Here is a 16,510-nt window from a genome sequence, read left to right on the forward strand (position 1 = left end):
GATGACTGCGTGGGGTGAGCTCCCCTTCAACAGCCAGTCATCAAGATGGGGAAAAACTGGTACCCCTAATCTCTGCCGATGAGCTGCATCCACCGTGATCACTTTGAACACTCGAGGGGTATTGGTAAGGCCAAAGTGGGAAACAGTGAACTGAAAGTGCTCTTGGCCCACCGTGAACAGCAGGATGGGAATGTGGCAATATGCGTCCTACAAGTCCAAAGCTACCACCCTTTCTGCCAGGGCAGATTAGACTTGAGAGAGCATGAGCATTTTGCACTACTCCTTCTTGAAGAAGAAATTGAGAGGGCGCAGGTCTAGGATTGGAAGAAGGCCTCCATCCTTTTCGAGCACCAAAAAGTAGTGGAAATAACCACCATAACCTACTTCAGATGTCGGCACCTTCTCTGTGGCTCCCTTGGACTAGAAAGTCGTTACTTCCTGGCAGAGAGAAAGGAGAGATGGCCCTCTGGCAGCCTGTCGTTAGTGGGTGGCATGGGTGGTGGGGTAGTCATGACAGGCAGGGAGTAGCCCCTTCGGACAATATGGATAACCCAGAAGTGTGATGTGGTTACAGGGGATGGCATATCCTGCCTCCTACTGCACTGGTTGTCCATGATGGTTGGAGGGTCAAATAAAGAGGGTTGGAGACTGTGGCTGCTGGGAGAGGGGGGTTTAAGAGGGGTTGACTGGCCTGACCTCTGGCTGCCTGACCTACGGAGTCTGTGGGTACCGCATCCTCAACCACACAGAGGATGGGGAGCTTGCATCCCATGGTGGCTGGGCTGGTAAGGTCACTGTTGGAAACCGTGTCCGTGGCAGGGAAAGGAAGACTGGAGTTAGTGGTGGGCCATGGAAAGGACCTGGTCATAGCTCTGGTAACCTTGAAGCGCTACAGTGCCGAAGCTGCCCTGTCTTCAAAGAGACGGAAACCATAAATGGGCATGTCCATAAGCAAGGCTTGGACATCTCCTGAAAAGAGCCTAGCGAGTCAGTCATGTCCAGCTTACATCGAATCATGAATTTGGCTGCATAACACCCCTGTGCCATAGCTTGGGAGAGTATGGACATGGCCTCCTACAGGACCATCTGCAGCACGTGGGCTACCAAATCCCACTGTGCATGAGAATAATGTCCCGAAATGCAGGCTAGTGTAAAAAAACATTCTCTTGCCTAAGGTGTGCAGCCTCTTGGATTCCCTACCCAGTGTGGTGAAATGTGTAGGGGTTTAGACAGGATGTGGAAGCTTGGACCACCAAGCACTCTGGTGTGGGGAGCTGGATGAGGAACTTGTCCTGGGGTGGGTTGATTGCAGCATGCACTTGTCCTGTTCACGGGAGCCCCTGTGCTGGACTTGGACCAGAACCCAAGCAGGACATCAGTAAGGGCTTCATTAAATGGGAGAAGCGGTTCTAAGGGGCGTCCCGCCCGGCTGAAGCCTTTCTGTCAAGACGTTAGTTTTGCCTGCCACTGAGGGCAGGCTAAGGTCCAGTACTTCAGTCACCCTTCTCAGCACCATAGCAAAAAAACGCTTCCTCCTCTGTACCCACGGTAGGAGGAGAGACCATGCTAATATCTGGAGAGGTGTACAGTCTGCTGGCATCCTCGGCGTCCTCACACCAATTCGTGTTTGGGTTTAGGGGCTAATTTCCTCAGGGTCCTGTGGCCCCTCTCAATGTTCCCCTTGTCCTAGCCCATAGAAATGTCTCTGGTCTAGAGGGTTTGTCTCCAGCTGGCATCAGATGATTCCCTCCATCTTCATGTCGTAGTCAGGGATGAGAAGGGGGATGGCTCTGGGAGCGTCTTCATAGGCATTGGAGAAGGTCGAGATGGTAATCCCGGCGAAGGTCTCAGTGCTGGACTGGGGCACCGGGGGTGAACATTCTGTCGAGGAACCGTCAGGGGTCACTCCTGACGGCACAGTGCCTGAAGGCGCGGGAACGGGACACCCAGAAGAAGTGCATGGCCTCATACAACTCACTGGGTTGGTTGGAGGTCACTCCTGATCCCGGAAACTTGGGGAAGCCAGGAGCCAGCTCAAGTGACCTCTCAACCGCTGCGCCAAGTCTCAAATGATGACACATCTCGTTGGATAACTTTGGAAGGAGTGAAGTAGAAGACCTCTGACTTCTTGCTGCTTTTCTTTTTGTGGTAGTTACGAGAACTCCCAGACGACTGCGATGAGGATCGATGGCTCCATGACTGCTCCTGGGACCTACTCTTGACTGGGATCAAGGCCTTTGGGTGCCTGGCATGGCAGTCTGTGCAGGTCTTTGTACTGAGACACCACAGGCAAACAAGATGTGAGTCCGTTACTGACATCTGTCGGTGACTGGTGCCGCAGGGTTTGAAGCTAGCTTTTCTAGTGGACATACCTGCCACATCATGAGAGAAATTCTCACAAGAAAGGGTTAGTCAAAAAGTGACTTGGGAGTATCTCTCTCCAAATGTGTGCTGACTGGTGTGGAAAGAAAAGAACTGATGTTGGTGCGCTGGGGTGACGCCCGTATAGGCACCGCATAAATCACTTTCAGCGCGGATGACGCCACACGCAGCTGATGCCACGTACGGGCATTCAGGAGTACTGCTCACGAAAAATTGCCTGATCCAGTCTGATGCCTGGGGATAATTCTAAGGCAAGGAATCGGCGGCTAGAAGTCTCTATCTGATACCCCTAGCAGCATAGCCCTCCAAAAGGAAATAGAACCTAACAGTGCAAAAGAACACCCATACTTTATGATGTATACAGTGATTTTACTTGATTTTTCCATAAACAGATGAATTAAATTATTGTTTTTATTTATTTAAATGGTAATTTGGTGTTCTAATTTCCTTCTTGATCCATGTTCTTTCTTTGAGACAAGATAAATCGTCTTCTAGGAATTGTCTAAAGTTTTAACCGTTTCTTGAAATGTCACTTTTCCTTTTCAGTTATCTACAGTACAAAGCTGTATAGGTTCTTCAAATACATAGAAAATAGAGATGTTGCGAAATCTGTACTGAAGGAAAGAGGTCTCAAGAAAATTCGACTTGGCATAGAAGGTAAACATACACATCTGTTCATTTTCTTTTGATGGTTGTAGTTGTCGCCGCTCATTCTCCAAAGAGTCTAACGTAATACTGTTAGATTGCATTTCTCTATGACCAAACCCACTACTCGTGGTGTTGGTCATCGCTTAAGCTCTTTGAACTTTTTTAGTGGCATATGGTGCATATACTAGCCCACAATTTAAGATGTGCATCTTTTCATTTTCCCTAGTAATTGTGCTGTAGCTATTATGTTCATGGTTGTGTCTGTTTGCCAAAATTCATAATTAGTTTATTGCTCATTACTGTCTGGTCGCTTTCCTTTATTTTACCATGGCCAATGTTCATTTCCTCCCTTGTTCTAGCTCTTAGCTAATTTTGTAGTGTGCTTGCTGATAACGCTATGCATACAGTGACATACTTGAACTCTTTCAGCAGTCTACTTGCAACCGTAGTGTCCGAATTATTACTGTTACAGGTTGGTAATAAAATGACATTGTACCATGTTGCTGAGCTAGAGTGCAAGCAAGTTGAGAAGAACTTCTTCAGGCTTATGCTGAAAAAGGTTTTTAAGATTTCCTACTACACTGTTTGAATTCTTCCTTGTTGCCATTCAAATCTGAACCTTTTTTTCTCCACATGACGTTCCCCAGTCCAATACGTACATTATTTTTGTATAAGTATAGCCTCTGAAGTAACAGACATGGGATGCTATGCAAAACATTAAATATGCAGTGTAGGAAACTGGCCCTCATTGTGATAAATCAATAACCTGATATACTGTGTAGTGAGTCCTAGGGTTGCCTGATAAGTGGACAGGGGCTTGCCCTAGCAATTCCAAGGTGCTCTTTTAGGGGAGTGTGGTCAAGCAGCCTTAGGCTTAACCGAGAGTAGTGCAAGACATCTGCAAATACACACAATAATCAATAAATGACATACAGGACTCAAGTAGGAGATCCACCCTAAATTGTAAAAAATAGCAAGTAGCTTTTTATGTTTTGGCATCAAAGAAAAATTGTTCAAGGAAGTATATTTTTAAATATAAATTCTTTTCAGTTAAAAAAGTGAACACTGCAATTTTTGAGTTCTGTAATGTTATCCTACGGAAGGAAAAACAAGTTCTGCAAGCTGGTATAGTACACAGACCTACATAACCAGTCTCCAGGAGTTAAGGTGAGTTGTGGGCAAGGTCCAAGGCAGCATCAACAGTACACTGGGTGCAGGGTGCAAAACCGCATCAGGCCCAATGTTGTTCTGTGGAGATTGGTCTCCGCGAAAAGAGGTTGCATGCTCTGGCTAGGAGGCCAGTCGGGCTGAACCAATAGCGGGGGCTCAGGCCTCTCTATGCTCTGGGATGGAGGGACATCTTTTGATCCTCCACTGCCCAGGGGCGACAGATGCAGAGGTGTCCTTAAGCATCGAGTTTTTCCTTACTGGAGCAGTTGTGGTAGAGTGGGCCTGCGTGCTGAGGCTGCAGGTGACTTCTGAGGGTCAATGAGGGGTGAAACCACCATGGTCTCTAGCTCTGGATGGCTGGGGGACCTTGAACGGGCCTAAAAAAATCATAAACATTTTACTAGACCTGCAGGTCTAGTGACTTAAATAATCTACACAACCTATTTGTAATGCTCTTGACCCATAAACTGATTTCAAATGATGTGCTCGTGGGCAAATAATTTAATTCATTGAGCCACCATTTTCTTCATTATCACATATGAAAGCACCTTCAAATGTGCAAGTTCACCATGTCTACTGTCCAAAAATTGTTGTTTTGTTTAATAGACTAAACTTTTTGCCACATATATAATACAAATCTAGCCATGTACAAAATGCACATGACCCCTGACTTGCCTCTTAGTTCATTAACAGCATTTTCATTAGGGCAGAGGCAGGATTGTTTCTCAAATAATGTTTAAAAACTATCACTTTAATAACTAAAGCATGAAGTGGTAGCACGCTATCATTTGTTTTCAGCAGATTTTAAATTGAAATGGCCACAAACTTTCCCACTGACATGTGGTTTTGCTGATAAATCTATATAGTGCACAAACAATGTTTGAAAATAGTTTCTGCAAATGTGTCATTTGCACATCATCAGGTAAAGTGTTGTGGTTTGTTTTGCTCCTATTTCGGCATTAGGTAATGGTATGCAAAGCTAGCTACCAGCCCTTTTAATTCAACAAATCACGCCTAAAAATTTAGAATAAAGTTGTTTGTAAGGTGTGGCAGTTGATTTTAACCACTTGTTGTCACACAGGAGTGAATGGTTGTTACTCCTTGCACTTGTTTAGTTTGTTTTTTGTTGTGCACGTTTATTTTTGAACAAATGACTACCGATGATGATAAAAGGGGCTTTATCTGGTGAGTACCAACCAGTAACCCCGTTGGTGGTGCGCCCGTGAGGGGTCATTTTGTTCTTCACACATTTTTTTGCACGATTGACTGTTGATGTACTGCGATAAGAGTAGATGCAGACATCATTTTATATGTTCGCCCTGACTGTCTTTTTGAAACTTCACAAGGAACTTCTCCAGTTTTTAACGAATTTGGACGTTATAGGTGAGCACACCTGAAGATTAAAACATTTTTGTTCTGGTGGTGCGGCAGTAGAAACTGACATTTGGTCGTTCTATTGAAACAACATACTAAAGTAGCAACGTCCTAGGGACAAGGTTTTTTTTTTTTAATTTGAATTGCTCCTATTTAACTCTGTTTGCTTCAAACTCCTAAACTAGAAATAAATTGCTTTGGTCATTCCTGATACATTTGGAAATATTTCTAATAATTTACAGGCTATTTATTTAAATGTTGTAGTAGAGAAAAATAACTGACCTCTACAGACAGCTCACTTGACAAAAACCTTTAACTCTAGTAAGGCATGGTTCTTGGGTGTCAGGTCACTAGGTAAGGGTCAGGCCAGTTTGCCAAAAAATAATCTTGATTGGGCCTTAGAGAGCACACTCGCCTAAACTGGGTGAATCTGCACACGAAGAATAATTTTTGGAATCCAGAGGACACTCCATCTGGACTTAGGTGAGGTTAGTGTGCCTGCGTCACTCTACTTGCAAGGGGACTGACTGTTCTTGTGTGCGCTAGACCTCCTGAAGCGCAAAGTGCTTTCAGAAACTCTGAAGCCATCTTCCCTCTGAATACCATTGAGTTCCAGGAAAGCACGGGCAGCACCGTTTGTCTCGTCTCCTACTAATGGCCCTGCTTTGCTAACATTAGCAGGTCTAAGATCTGTGTGCAATCTGTAGATAAATGTCACTGTGTGAGGAGGAGGGTCGGAGCTTTGTGGCGAGAGCTTCCTAAGAGACACTCTGCCCTCCTCCAAGCCCACAATCCCCTATCCACCCACAATAAAAAACCTGAAGTTGCCCGGTCCAACAGGAAAAGCGAAAGGAGATGGGGAGGGGAAACAAGTTTCCAGGACTGCCATGAGTATTAAAGTAAAGCTAGGTCAAAAGCTGCCAGTTACGGGAGTCTGACTTCTGAACGACTGATCATAACCCATGACCTCTCCTCGGACCTGGGCATGCTCAGAGCCGCAGAAGAACAGACACTGTTGGTCTACATGCAAAGGGCATTTCCGGCACAGTAACTCAAGCAAGAGCTGGCGCTCTGAATTGCACGAGAAAATATTTTGAGGGAATGCAATGCCAAATATGCATTCGTTTAATCCCTGCTGAGTGACCCTTATCAGGGCTGCGGTCTTGCCAGGTGCACTTGCCTATGTATCCTGCTCCACTTACGGACCCTCGACATGCCAGCATGGTGAACTATGAGAAAAGGAAGCTTAGTGCACGAAGCAGCCATTCCTCTCCCCAGCAGCACCCATGAGGAAAGAAGACCATGATCCAAAGCGCGGCGTTCCTGAAGCGGGCGACGTGATGTTAAAATAAAAGCTCAGCGACGTCCAAAAGTATACAAACTCATTTTGTTCAATTTAAACAGTAACACGAGCGGAAACTCAGGAAGCAGTAAATGTATTCGGAAGGGAAACACAAGCCTGAGGCAGACCCTAACAAAAAAATAGGGCCAAGAAGGAACGTAAATTTAATACAAAATTAAGACCACATGTAGCTGAGGGCTGTCATCAGGGAGGATCTCAAACAACAAAAGGCGGGAGTACCTAGACATGCTGACCAAAGACAAGCATGCATTTCTTTAAGGCTGGGATGGGAACGAATGTGGAAAAAAAGGAAGAGGGACTACAAGCCACAGTGTACATTACATCATACCTCACAGAGCATGTGCTGTCCAGGCTCGACTTAATCATGTCCACCTCATTGTAGCCCACCTAAGGGATGATACCAGCCTGGAAGTGGCATGCCTACGCTAACTAGCTAATTTTCCCGCCTGTCCAGGTGCCAAGGGGGTCCTGTACAAAGGAGGGGCTTATGCCTCTCCTGTGAGTGGAGGCAGACTCGCACTCTGAAGGTGGCAGCTCTTTGAAGCTTGCAGGCCTTTGAAGGCTAATCAGCAGATCATCTTGTGGGAGGGGATATTACACCCTCTTCCCCGACAGTCTTTTGTTCTGGGCCTCCTGAGAGCAGAAGCTCTCACCCTAGGAGATCAGAACAGTGTCTTGGGTGGCAGGCTGGCAGAAACCAGTCTGGAAGCACACCAGAGGCTAGTAGGTTTTCAAGGAGCACTGCTAAGATGCACTCTAGGAGTATGTATTGGTAAATTCATCACTGGATTCAGTGTGTGTTTATCAATATGAGATGTTTGATACCAAACATCCCTATTTTCAGTGAAGCCATCGAGTAGCTGGTGGAACAAGTTTTCACCAGTGTCCAGCAAATAGCCTCCATGTCCACTTGCACTGGTAGTGATAGGACTGACCAGCACAGGGGCATAGCTGCTCATGCAGAAATGCCCTCACATGTAATATACAGCACCTTGCCTTAGGGCTGTCAGGTCTGCGGTAGGGGTGACTTACAAATATCATATGTGGTGTTAGGGGACATGGCACACAGGGATGTGTGACAAGTGTTTTCACTTTTGTCTGCAACAAGACACACAGCCTGCAATCGTGGTCTTGCTTGTTCTTGGTGAGGGGTCCCTTCGGGTGGCACAGTTCTTGCTGGTGCCCTTAGGGACCCTCTTTAGTACCTCAGGCACTAGGTACCCAGGGTGCCGTTTACTAGGGACTTGTAGAGGGTGCTAAAGGCTTTGCCAATTGGGTAAAACATTGTATAGTTGTAGGGAAAGAACACTGGTACTGGGCACCTGGTTAGAAGGAACCCAGTACACTTTAGTTAAAGTTGATTGATTCAAATACCATGTAAAAAGTTGGTGGGTGCTGCAACAAGAACCCAGCTCCCTACATACGGCTAGTATGTTTTTCTCAGATTCCTCTGCTACCATACAACAGCATGCTTTAGGCACTATGGAGCTGGAACAGTTTTACTGTTAGTTTGGTAATTGGACATTTGTATTAGCCAGTTTCAAGTGAGACCATGTAATAGCCCCTTGGTCCATCAAAACTTATCTTCCCGCCCAGATCATCAGGTAATAGGAACACGCCTCTTTATCAGTATAAATTGTTAAAAGTGTGCAGTTTCCAGATTAATAGAAACGTTTTACAAGTATTTTCAAGGCATTCTAGGTTGGTTATAACTGGCATCACCCTTCAATCTTGTTTAATGTTGAATTTTAAAGTCTGATGCTATATTAAAAAAATATTTTATGAAAATGATTTCCTTTTTTATAGGTTATCCCACATACAAAGAAAAAGTGAAGAAGAGGCCTGGTGGCAGGCCTGAAGTCATTTACAATTATGTCCAAAGGCCATTCATTAGAATGTCCTGGGAAAAGGAAGAAGGGAAGAGTCGTCATGTGGACTTTCAGTGTGTGAAGAGCAAGTCTATAACAAACCTAGCAGCCGCTGCAGCCGACATTCCTCAGGACCAGCTTGTGGTAATGCACCCAACACCGCAAGTCGACGAGTTGGACATTTTGCCTAATCATCTTCCGCCTGGAAATAATGATTTGGATCCTGATGGTCAAAACCCAACCCTCTGATCTATGCTCATATTCACTGCATGTTACATAATTGAAAAGAAAAACTGTACTCTATTCAAAATTGCGCTGCAATTTCAGTTTTTCTTGTTATATGAACATAAAAGCAATTGGAGCTCTCGCAGTGTGGACTTTTATTATTAAAAGACCATTGAGTACTTCAGAGGTTTTAAAATGAATAGTTCTAGTTCCTGAGGTTCACGTTTTGTAAATGCATTTGTTTACTGGTAGGATGGTGATATTGGTTCTCTGTTTTTTGCTGGACTGCACTTTCCTCACTTAATCACTCTCAAAACGTTTGTCAAAAAGATGGGATCTGAGGCTATTGAACGTTTATTTCCGTGTTACACAGTGTGAAAATGTATAAACCAACATTAAGAACAGCACTTTACATATGGTGGCACAACGGAGCTTCTAAAATTCTTTTATATGCTCAAGAAGCCCAGGGCTAATTTTGAGATGTGTGTTTCCACTAATACCTTTATTGTAAATGGTAACTTTTCCAAACTATTTGAATGTGGCATACATAGGGGTGAGTAAAAGCGAAATTTATTTACTACTGAAACAGTAACTTTTACAGTGGCTGGTTTACACATCTCATTTGAGACACCCAACTTGGAGTAAATAATGCCTCGAACAGCTGACAGCCATTCCGTTACCTTTTCCGATTTGTTTAAACTGTTTCTCTTTAAAGTTACCTTTCTTCTACTTTCAAACTTATCTTCTGCACATTACCCCCATATTGCGACTGTGAATTGCCCTAATGGTATATGTGACCTATAATTAAAAACCCTGGTATCGGTGAACGAAACATTGATGGGACGGAGGTCAGCTTATATGTAATTTGTTTCAGTTAGCACCTCTACTTGTTTGTGGAAAATACACAAGAAATGATATTGCTTCAAAGAGACTTATTTTGCTTTCCTCTTTTTGTAGTCCATACAAACACTAATGCTGATGTATGGCGATATCTGGTCTGTTTGTAGATCGTATTGTTCAGTTGTTTGATGAATCGATCTAATCCCTTCATCACATAACCTAAGTACACCAGGCTAGTGTATGTAGTATTTGTGCTTCAGTGTTTGCTACTTTCTGTTGGAGCCTTTGTTGTGAAATTAACCATCTCTAAGAAAGCTTTGTAAGGAGCTTTTTGATGATGTTCAGCCCACCGTTTGATTCATGCTTGCTGGATATTTCCAATTTTATTACTTGAGACTAGCATGTTCACCTTCCAAAGCCCTACAGCTAAACCAAATGAAGTTTTCATTTTAGTGATCATCCATTTCCCAGTCATTTTTTATGTTTTACATCTTGAAATAATCCAATTACGCAAACCTGATATTTTTGCTAACATGGGTATCTCTAAACACCAGATGAAAGAAACGACTTCAGCATATTGCGTGTGCATCTGTATGCACTTTTTATTATAGATTTGTAATTTTAGATTAAGTTCTGTTGCAAACAATATATTTTTGGATATATTGCGTGTGCATCAAATCGGTTTAGTAGCAAGGGTTCACTGGGACCATCGTACATTGTGTAGCTGTACCGAGCTGAAAAACCTTTGGGCCCGCTTTTGTCCTTGAAATAGTGGTGCTTATTTTGCATCTTTCTTTTGCCCAAACCACTCAAATATCTGAGTCTTAACACGTCGAATGTCTAGTACTAACCTTGCAGTCTTTTTTTGTGTATGCCTAATAAGTTGACAATAATTGCTATGCATTTTTGCATCGAAGCGCTCCGTTTGCTGTTAACCTATCAATAACTGTTGTCAGGCATTCCCATAAGGCAACATGTTTGGCATTTTATGTGGAGCAACAGGGATGCGTATACATGCTTGTGAAAGAAAGGCCCTTTGAAAGTGTCCTAACTTTAAAGAGGCATCAGTGGATGCTATACCTGAAAGAAATGTAAGCAGGAGATCAGTGCTGTATGAACCAGCTACAGTGTTTTAGATTGCCGTCTGAAACCTCTCTAGTACGGACTCATCCTGTGAAGTGTTAGCTTAATTTTTTACATGAAAAAAACAGTTGTCTGTTTAGCAAGCAGATTGACTAAAGAAAATAGGAGGTTTTTTTTCAGGCAGGTTTACTGGTCTGCTGGTATCTGCAGTGTCTAATTGTGAAACGTTTGTAAAACATCCAAGTGAAACCTGACACTGATATTATTGTCATATAAGCATGGTCATGAACACCTACTGGGTGGAAAAAAAGCTAGTATAGACAGTGGTTTTCTAGTTGAGGTGTCTCAATATTTGTGCGTGTCTGCAACGTACTGCTGCAGCATTAGCTAGTTTAAGCCTCTAGACTAGAGTGCAGCCATTTACAGGTGAATCTGAAAAGCATGGTAGGTGTTACACGACGTGATTGGATAAACTATAGTAGTAATCTGAACAGTGAGCTAAATTCACCAGATTAAGATAATGGGCAGGGCAGTTGAAGCTTGACTAAATTACCTCATGTATATGGCCTTTCAAGTGTTTTAAACATTTGACACTGCTGTGATTGGCACTTGATTAAATGACAGTGATTGGCTGATCTAATGTGCTAAAAAAAAACATTGGCTAGTAGATCTAGCTAGTGGTTGAGACTGTGAAACTTAGGAAAAAATTGCAAGCTCTTGAGGGTTAGTAGAAGATCTTATTTTTGTTTTAAGCACTTGCCCTGCACAATAAATGAATGCTGATCTTGGTGGTCACCAGGCCCTACAAATACTGAAAACGTTCTTAGGAAAGTAAATACCGATTGTTAATGTAAGCTTTCAAGCTAAATTCGTATAATATTTTGGTCTGTATTTCTTACATGCCTTCCAATTCTCAGATCATCAGTTAAAACATTTCTAAATGATTTTGGACTGAACAGTTTCAAAATTGATGTTGGGTGCCACATTACACTACTGCGTACAAGCAAGGAGTGCACAGTACAAGCACTAGAACACATTGTAGTGCAGAGGCATGCTTTGCCAAATAGAGCACCCCTATTACACTTATTTAAAAGGCCACAACTTTAGTGTAATAAAAAATAAATTGGAAAGTCAAGCCAGAATATAATGGGTAATAGTTTGAAACGCAACAAAGATTTTGTGAATCACAGATTTGAATTTCTGCAGCTGAAGTAAAAAAAAATATATAGAATAAAGTGACAGTGAGATAAGAAGCATCACTACACCATTTGTATTGGGGGCCACCATATTTGCCTTGTTGGTCAACTGAAAATTCCAAGATGTTGTTCAAGATAATGGCTTGTTCCAGGTGTTACGCAGCTGTGGAGAGAATTGTTGGACTTCAGTAATGTTGGGTGAAAAAAAATGAGTATTGTTCATTCCTTGTTACTTAAATTATTGTATGCTTTTTCATTCAAATAAAGTTTCATTATTTAAATGTTTCTGTTCACTTCTTTTAGATAAAACGTTACATGTTAAGTTGTTTAACCACTTCGGCGCAGATGACGAGCTCAGCGTGTCATCCGTTGCGCCGCTCGCACGCTGATGACTAGCTGGGCTCGTCATGTAACGCGGCTTTTAGAAAAAAGCCGCGCAGCGCGAAAATAGCCGCAGCGCGCATGCGGTTAACATTATTCTAAAAACATTTTTATAGATGATTTTATTTTTTATCTGTTTGTTATTGTGTTCCAATATATTGGTACAATAAACAGGACAGCATAAACATCGAATAATTTCTGTTACAGAGCACAGTCCTGCACATTCTTCAAATCCTATGCAGTAGGATATTTCTCAGATAATCATATAGCATTCAAACAGGCAAGTACTTTTTGCATCATTACCAACGGTTCACTACTTCCAACGTGTTTGCCCCTCCAATTGCCTCTTAAATTCATGCGAGTCATCCTTAACATCGTTACTGTTCTAAAGGGTCTTTTTCCTCCTAAACTGGCACCCCCCCCCCCACCTCAATGTCCCCCCCCCCCCCCTGCCACCATTTCCAAATGTGAGGATTTCCCCTAGCAGGCCTGCCCTGGTGTATCCGGGTCGGTTTGGTATTCAGCAAGATCGGTCCGCAACGGATGACCTATGTCTCGCGGCCGGGGAGAATCCGCATTAATTCTGAGTATGCTAGTAGCTGGACTTGACAATATATAAGATCATGCAGCCATTCCTTAAAGTTAGGTGCCCTTCCGCTTCCCCACCTGCAGGCTATTCTACGTCTGGCCAGCAGCTGTTCCAATGACACATATTTCCTAACTGAAGCTTCTATCTCCGCCATGTAGCCTAGCACTGCTACCAGTGGGGTGTCCAGGATGGTGGAGCCTATCATCTGTACTAGGGCCCCCAGCACCGCTGCCAATATCTTTGAATGGGTTCCCAATCCCGCGGCAGATGTAAAAATCCTGCTCCATCTCTACCACATCTATCACAGCGGTCGTTCTCTCGTAGCTGGAGTCGATGGTGTGGTCGGGGTATAGTATATGCGATGTAAATATTTAAAGTGTATGATGTGCAACCTACTACTTGCCGACACGTTCCCAGTCTGTTGGCAGCAGTATGTCCATTGGTCATCGCTAAGGGTGTTCCCCCAGGTCCTCAGCCCAGCAGGCCCGCGAGCTCCAACCCTGATCAGGGCTCTTTACCTGGGTTGTGCGGTATAGCATAGATACCACGTGCGTGGGTGCAGAGCTTTGCAGTAGTGCGTGTAACCAGGCCAATATCACAGGCTCAGCAGTGAAGTAGAGGATAGCAGTTTTTACGTCCTGGTGTAGGGGGACATATAGGAACAGTTCCATGGGGATTCGCTGTCGTTCTCCGAAAAACCCTTCACAAGTGCAGAAATTCCAAATCTCGCATAAATCTCCCCATGTCAGTTTCCCTGTCCTTCTTAGCATCTGCCTTCACCTCACCTCATGTGTAACCGGGAGACCTGGATGATATTGCATTCTCATCTTTGGGGAATATAACATTGGTGTTTGCAAGCAATTGCCAATATTTTGCCATGCTTTGTTTGTGCATTCTATCGTTGGATTCTTACCCCCATACCGTTTGGAGGAAGAGCCCAAACAATGCTGTGATCAGAACGGAAGCCCTGTATCCCTGTTCCACCGCTAAATGTGGCATACATGGTAGCGGTTTAATCCAGTATGCCGCAAAGTGTGCTTGGGCGCACTGAAAATATAGCTCAATGTCGGGTGCCTCAAATCCTCCCCACGCAAGGGGCTGGGTCAGGAGTTCCCACTTCAGCCTGGATTGTTTCGCTCCCCATATCTGCTGGCTCAGTTGGGCCCTGAGGATTTTGAAAAAATTCTTGCTGGGTCCATAAGAAATGTTTATGAATAGGTAAAGTAATTTCGGGAGGATTACCATCTTAGTCAGGGAGATGCGTCCTGCCAATGATAGAGGTGTAGAGATCCATCTCATAAAGGACTCCGTCAAAGCCTCCAGCGTGCGGCCATAGTTTTGCAGCGTGAATCTTTCTGGATTCACTATTTATTTATAAGTTTGTATAACGCTAGAATCTACTCCCGGAGCAGTATCTCTGCGCCAACTGACAGATAGAATGCCAATGCTCTTAAGATCTAGAGGGGGTGCTAAGTTTGAAACAAGAACGTTTTTAACAGTTTCCTAAATGCAAGATGATCTGTACAAAGCCTGAGGGTAGCAGGGAGTTTGTTCCAGAGGCAGGGGCCCAGGTAGGAAAGAGCCTTTCCACACAGTCTTGCCCTTCTAATGGGGATAATTTGAAGTAGGGACTGATTACTGGAGCGGAGAGCACGTACTGGATTATAAGGAACTAACTTCTCCGCCAGATACGGGGGGCCCAAGCTGTGTATACCCTTGTGGATAACACAGCAAGTTTTGAATTTGATCTGTTGGTGGATCGGCAGCCATTGAAGCTTTTCCAGCAAGGGGCGTGATGGGGATCTAGGTGGGGCATTCAGGACTGACCTTGCGGCAGTATTTTGAACCACCTGGAGCCTGCTGAGTAAGCTGTCGTTTACTGATATCAGTAACCCATTACAATAGTCCAGGAGACTGAGCACCAGGGCCTGAACGAGGGTTTTTCGAGTGAAGTCCGGTAATAAAGGAAACACTCTTAGGAGTAGTCCAATTACGTGAAAACAGGACCCGGCTGTTTGATTTACGTGCTCTTTTAAAGATAGACCTTGATCCAGGCGGACACCCAGGTTTTTCACCACCTGCTTGGGGCTGGGGACGGGGCCCAGGTCTAATGGCCACCAACCGGGGTCCACAACATTGTGGCCTCCCCAAAAAGCATCACCTCTGTTTTTCCTACATTGCACTGCAGGAAATTCGAGGCCATCCATTGCGATACAGCTCTCATACCCTCTGAAAAGGACTGTTTAACTGCCCTGGTCAGTGTCTTAAATGGGAAGAGGAGCTGAGTGTCATCAGCGTACGACACAGGAATGAATCCGTATGATCTCATGAGGCCGGCCAGGGGGGCCACGTATATGTTGAAAAGTGTGGGACTCAAACACGAGCTCTGTGGCACCCCCTTGGTACGCTCCAGAGGTGCAGAACGGAAAGAGCCCATACTGACACTCTGTGTGCGGCCAGATAGAAAGCTCCTCATCCAGGACGGCGTCGAACCCCCGAGCCCCACCTCCTTCAAGCGACTGAGCAAGATATCGTGTCGAGCGCTGCGGACAGGTCCAACAGCACCAGAATCATAGAATTCCCCTTTTTCCTGGGACATTCTGATGTGATCAGTCACCGCAAGAAGCGCTGATTCGGTGCTATAGTTCGACCTGAATCCGGACTGAGAGTAATCCAGACCTCCAGTTAGCTCAATAAAGTTCGACAAATAAGTGTTAACGTGTTTTTCCGTTACGGAAGAAGAGATATGGGTCGGAGGTTAGATAGTTCAGTCCAAGAGAAACTGGAGTTCCTATGGATGGGTCTCACCAGGGCCATCTTCCACTCCTGTGGTACCTAGCCCTCCGAGAGAGAGGTTTACAAGGGACTGGATCATGGGGCCGAGTGACTTGCCCAAAGATGGAACAACTCTAGCAGGAATAAGGTCTGAAGGGAATCCAGTCTTGATGTGACCAATTAGTGCCTCTACATCACCTAGACTGGCTGCCGGAAACAAAGTAAGCAGGATGGAATTGGTGGCCTTAAGATTCTGTGGTGGCACCAAAGGGCAGCTCATAGGATTGCTCGTCCTAATGATTTTATCATAGATCCTCTCTATCTTGTTGGTAAAAAATAGAGAGATGTCCTCACATAATTGTTGTGAGGACAGATCAAGACTCTCACAAGCCGTAGGTTTAGTGAAAGATTGTAGGATCCGATACAAAACCTTAGAGGAATTGCCCGCCTCGGTTAATTGTGAGGCAATATGTTTTTTCCGGGCCAATCTGATATTTTTGTGATATGTGGTCAGGGCGGTGTAGTAGCTGTTTTTATCTTCCTCAGAATGAGATTTTCTCCAGGCCTTTTATAACTTTCTGCATGCCTGTTTGTGGGAGCGTAGTTGGTCAGTGTA

The 16,510-nt window shown here is 44.4% G+C and overlaps 1 protein-coding gene across 4 annotated transcripts in view; it reads left to right on the plus strand.

Moving 5' to 3' along the window:
* The window catches only part of BTBD10 (BTB domain containing 10), a 215,346-nt gene extending 202,916 nt beyond the window's left edge, over positions 1–12,430 (plus strand). For all 4 annotated transcript variants that reach the window (XM_078680908.1, XM_078680909.1, XM_078680906.1 and 1 more), the window contains exons 7-8: positions 2,929–3,039; positions 8,744–12,430. In XM_078680908.1, coding sequence (XP_078537034.1) covers positions 2,929–3,039; positions 8,744–9,054 — 422 coding nt within the window. In that variant the 3' untranslated portion in view covers positions 9,055–12,430. The remainder of the gene's footprint in view (positions 1–2,928; positions 3,040–8,743) is intronic.
* Positions 12,431–16,510: the final 4,080 nt, after the last annotated feature.

Source organism: Lissotriton helveticus, chromosome 3_1, assembly GCF_964261635.1.
Source record: "Lissotriton helveticus chromosome 3_1, aLisHel1.1, whole genome shotgun sequence".
NCBI classification, from domain to species: Eukaryota; Metazoa; Chordata; class Amphibia; order Caudata; family Salamandridae; genus Lissotriton; species Lissotriton helveticus.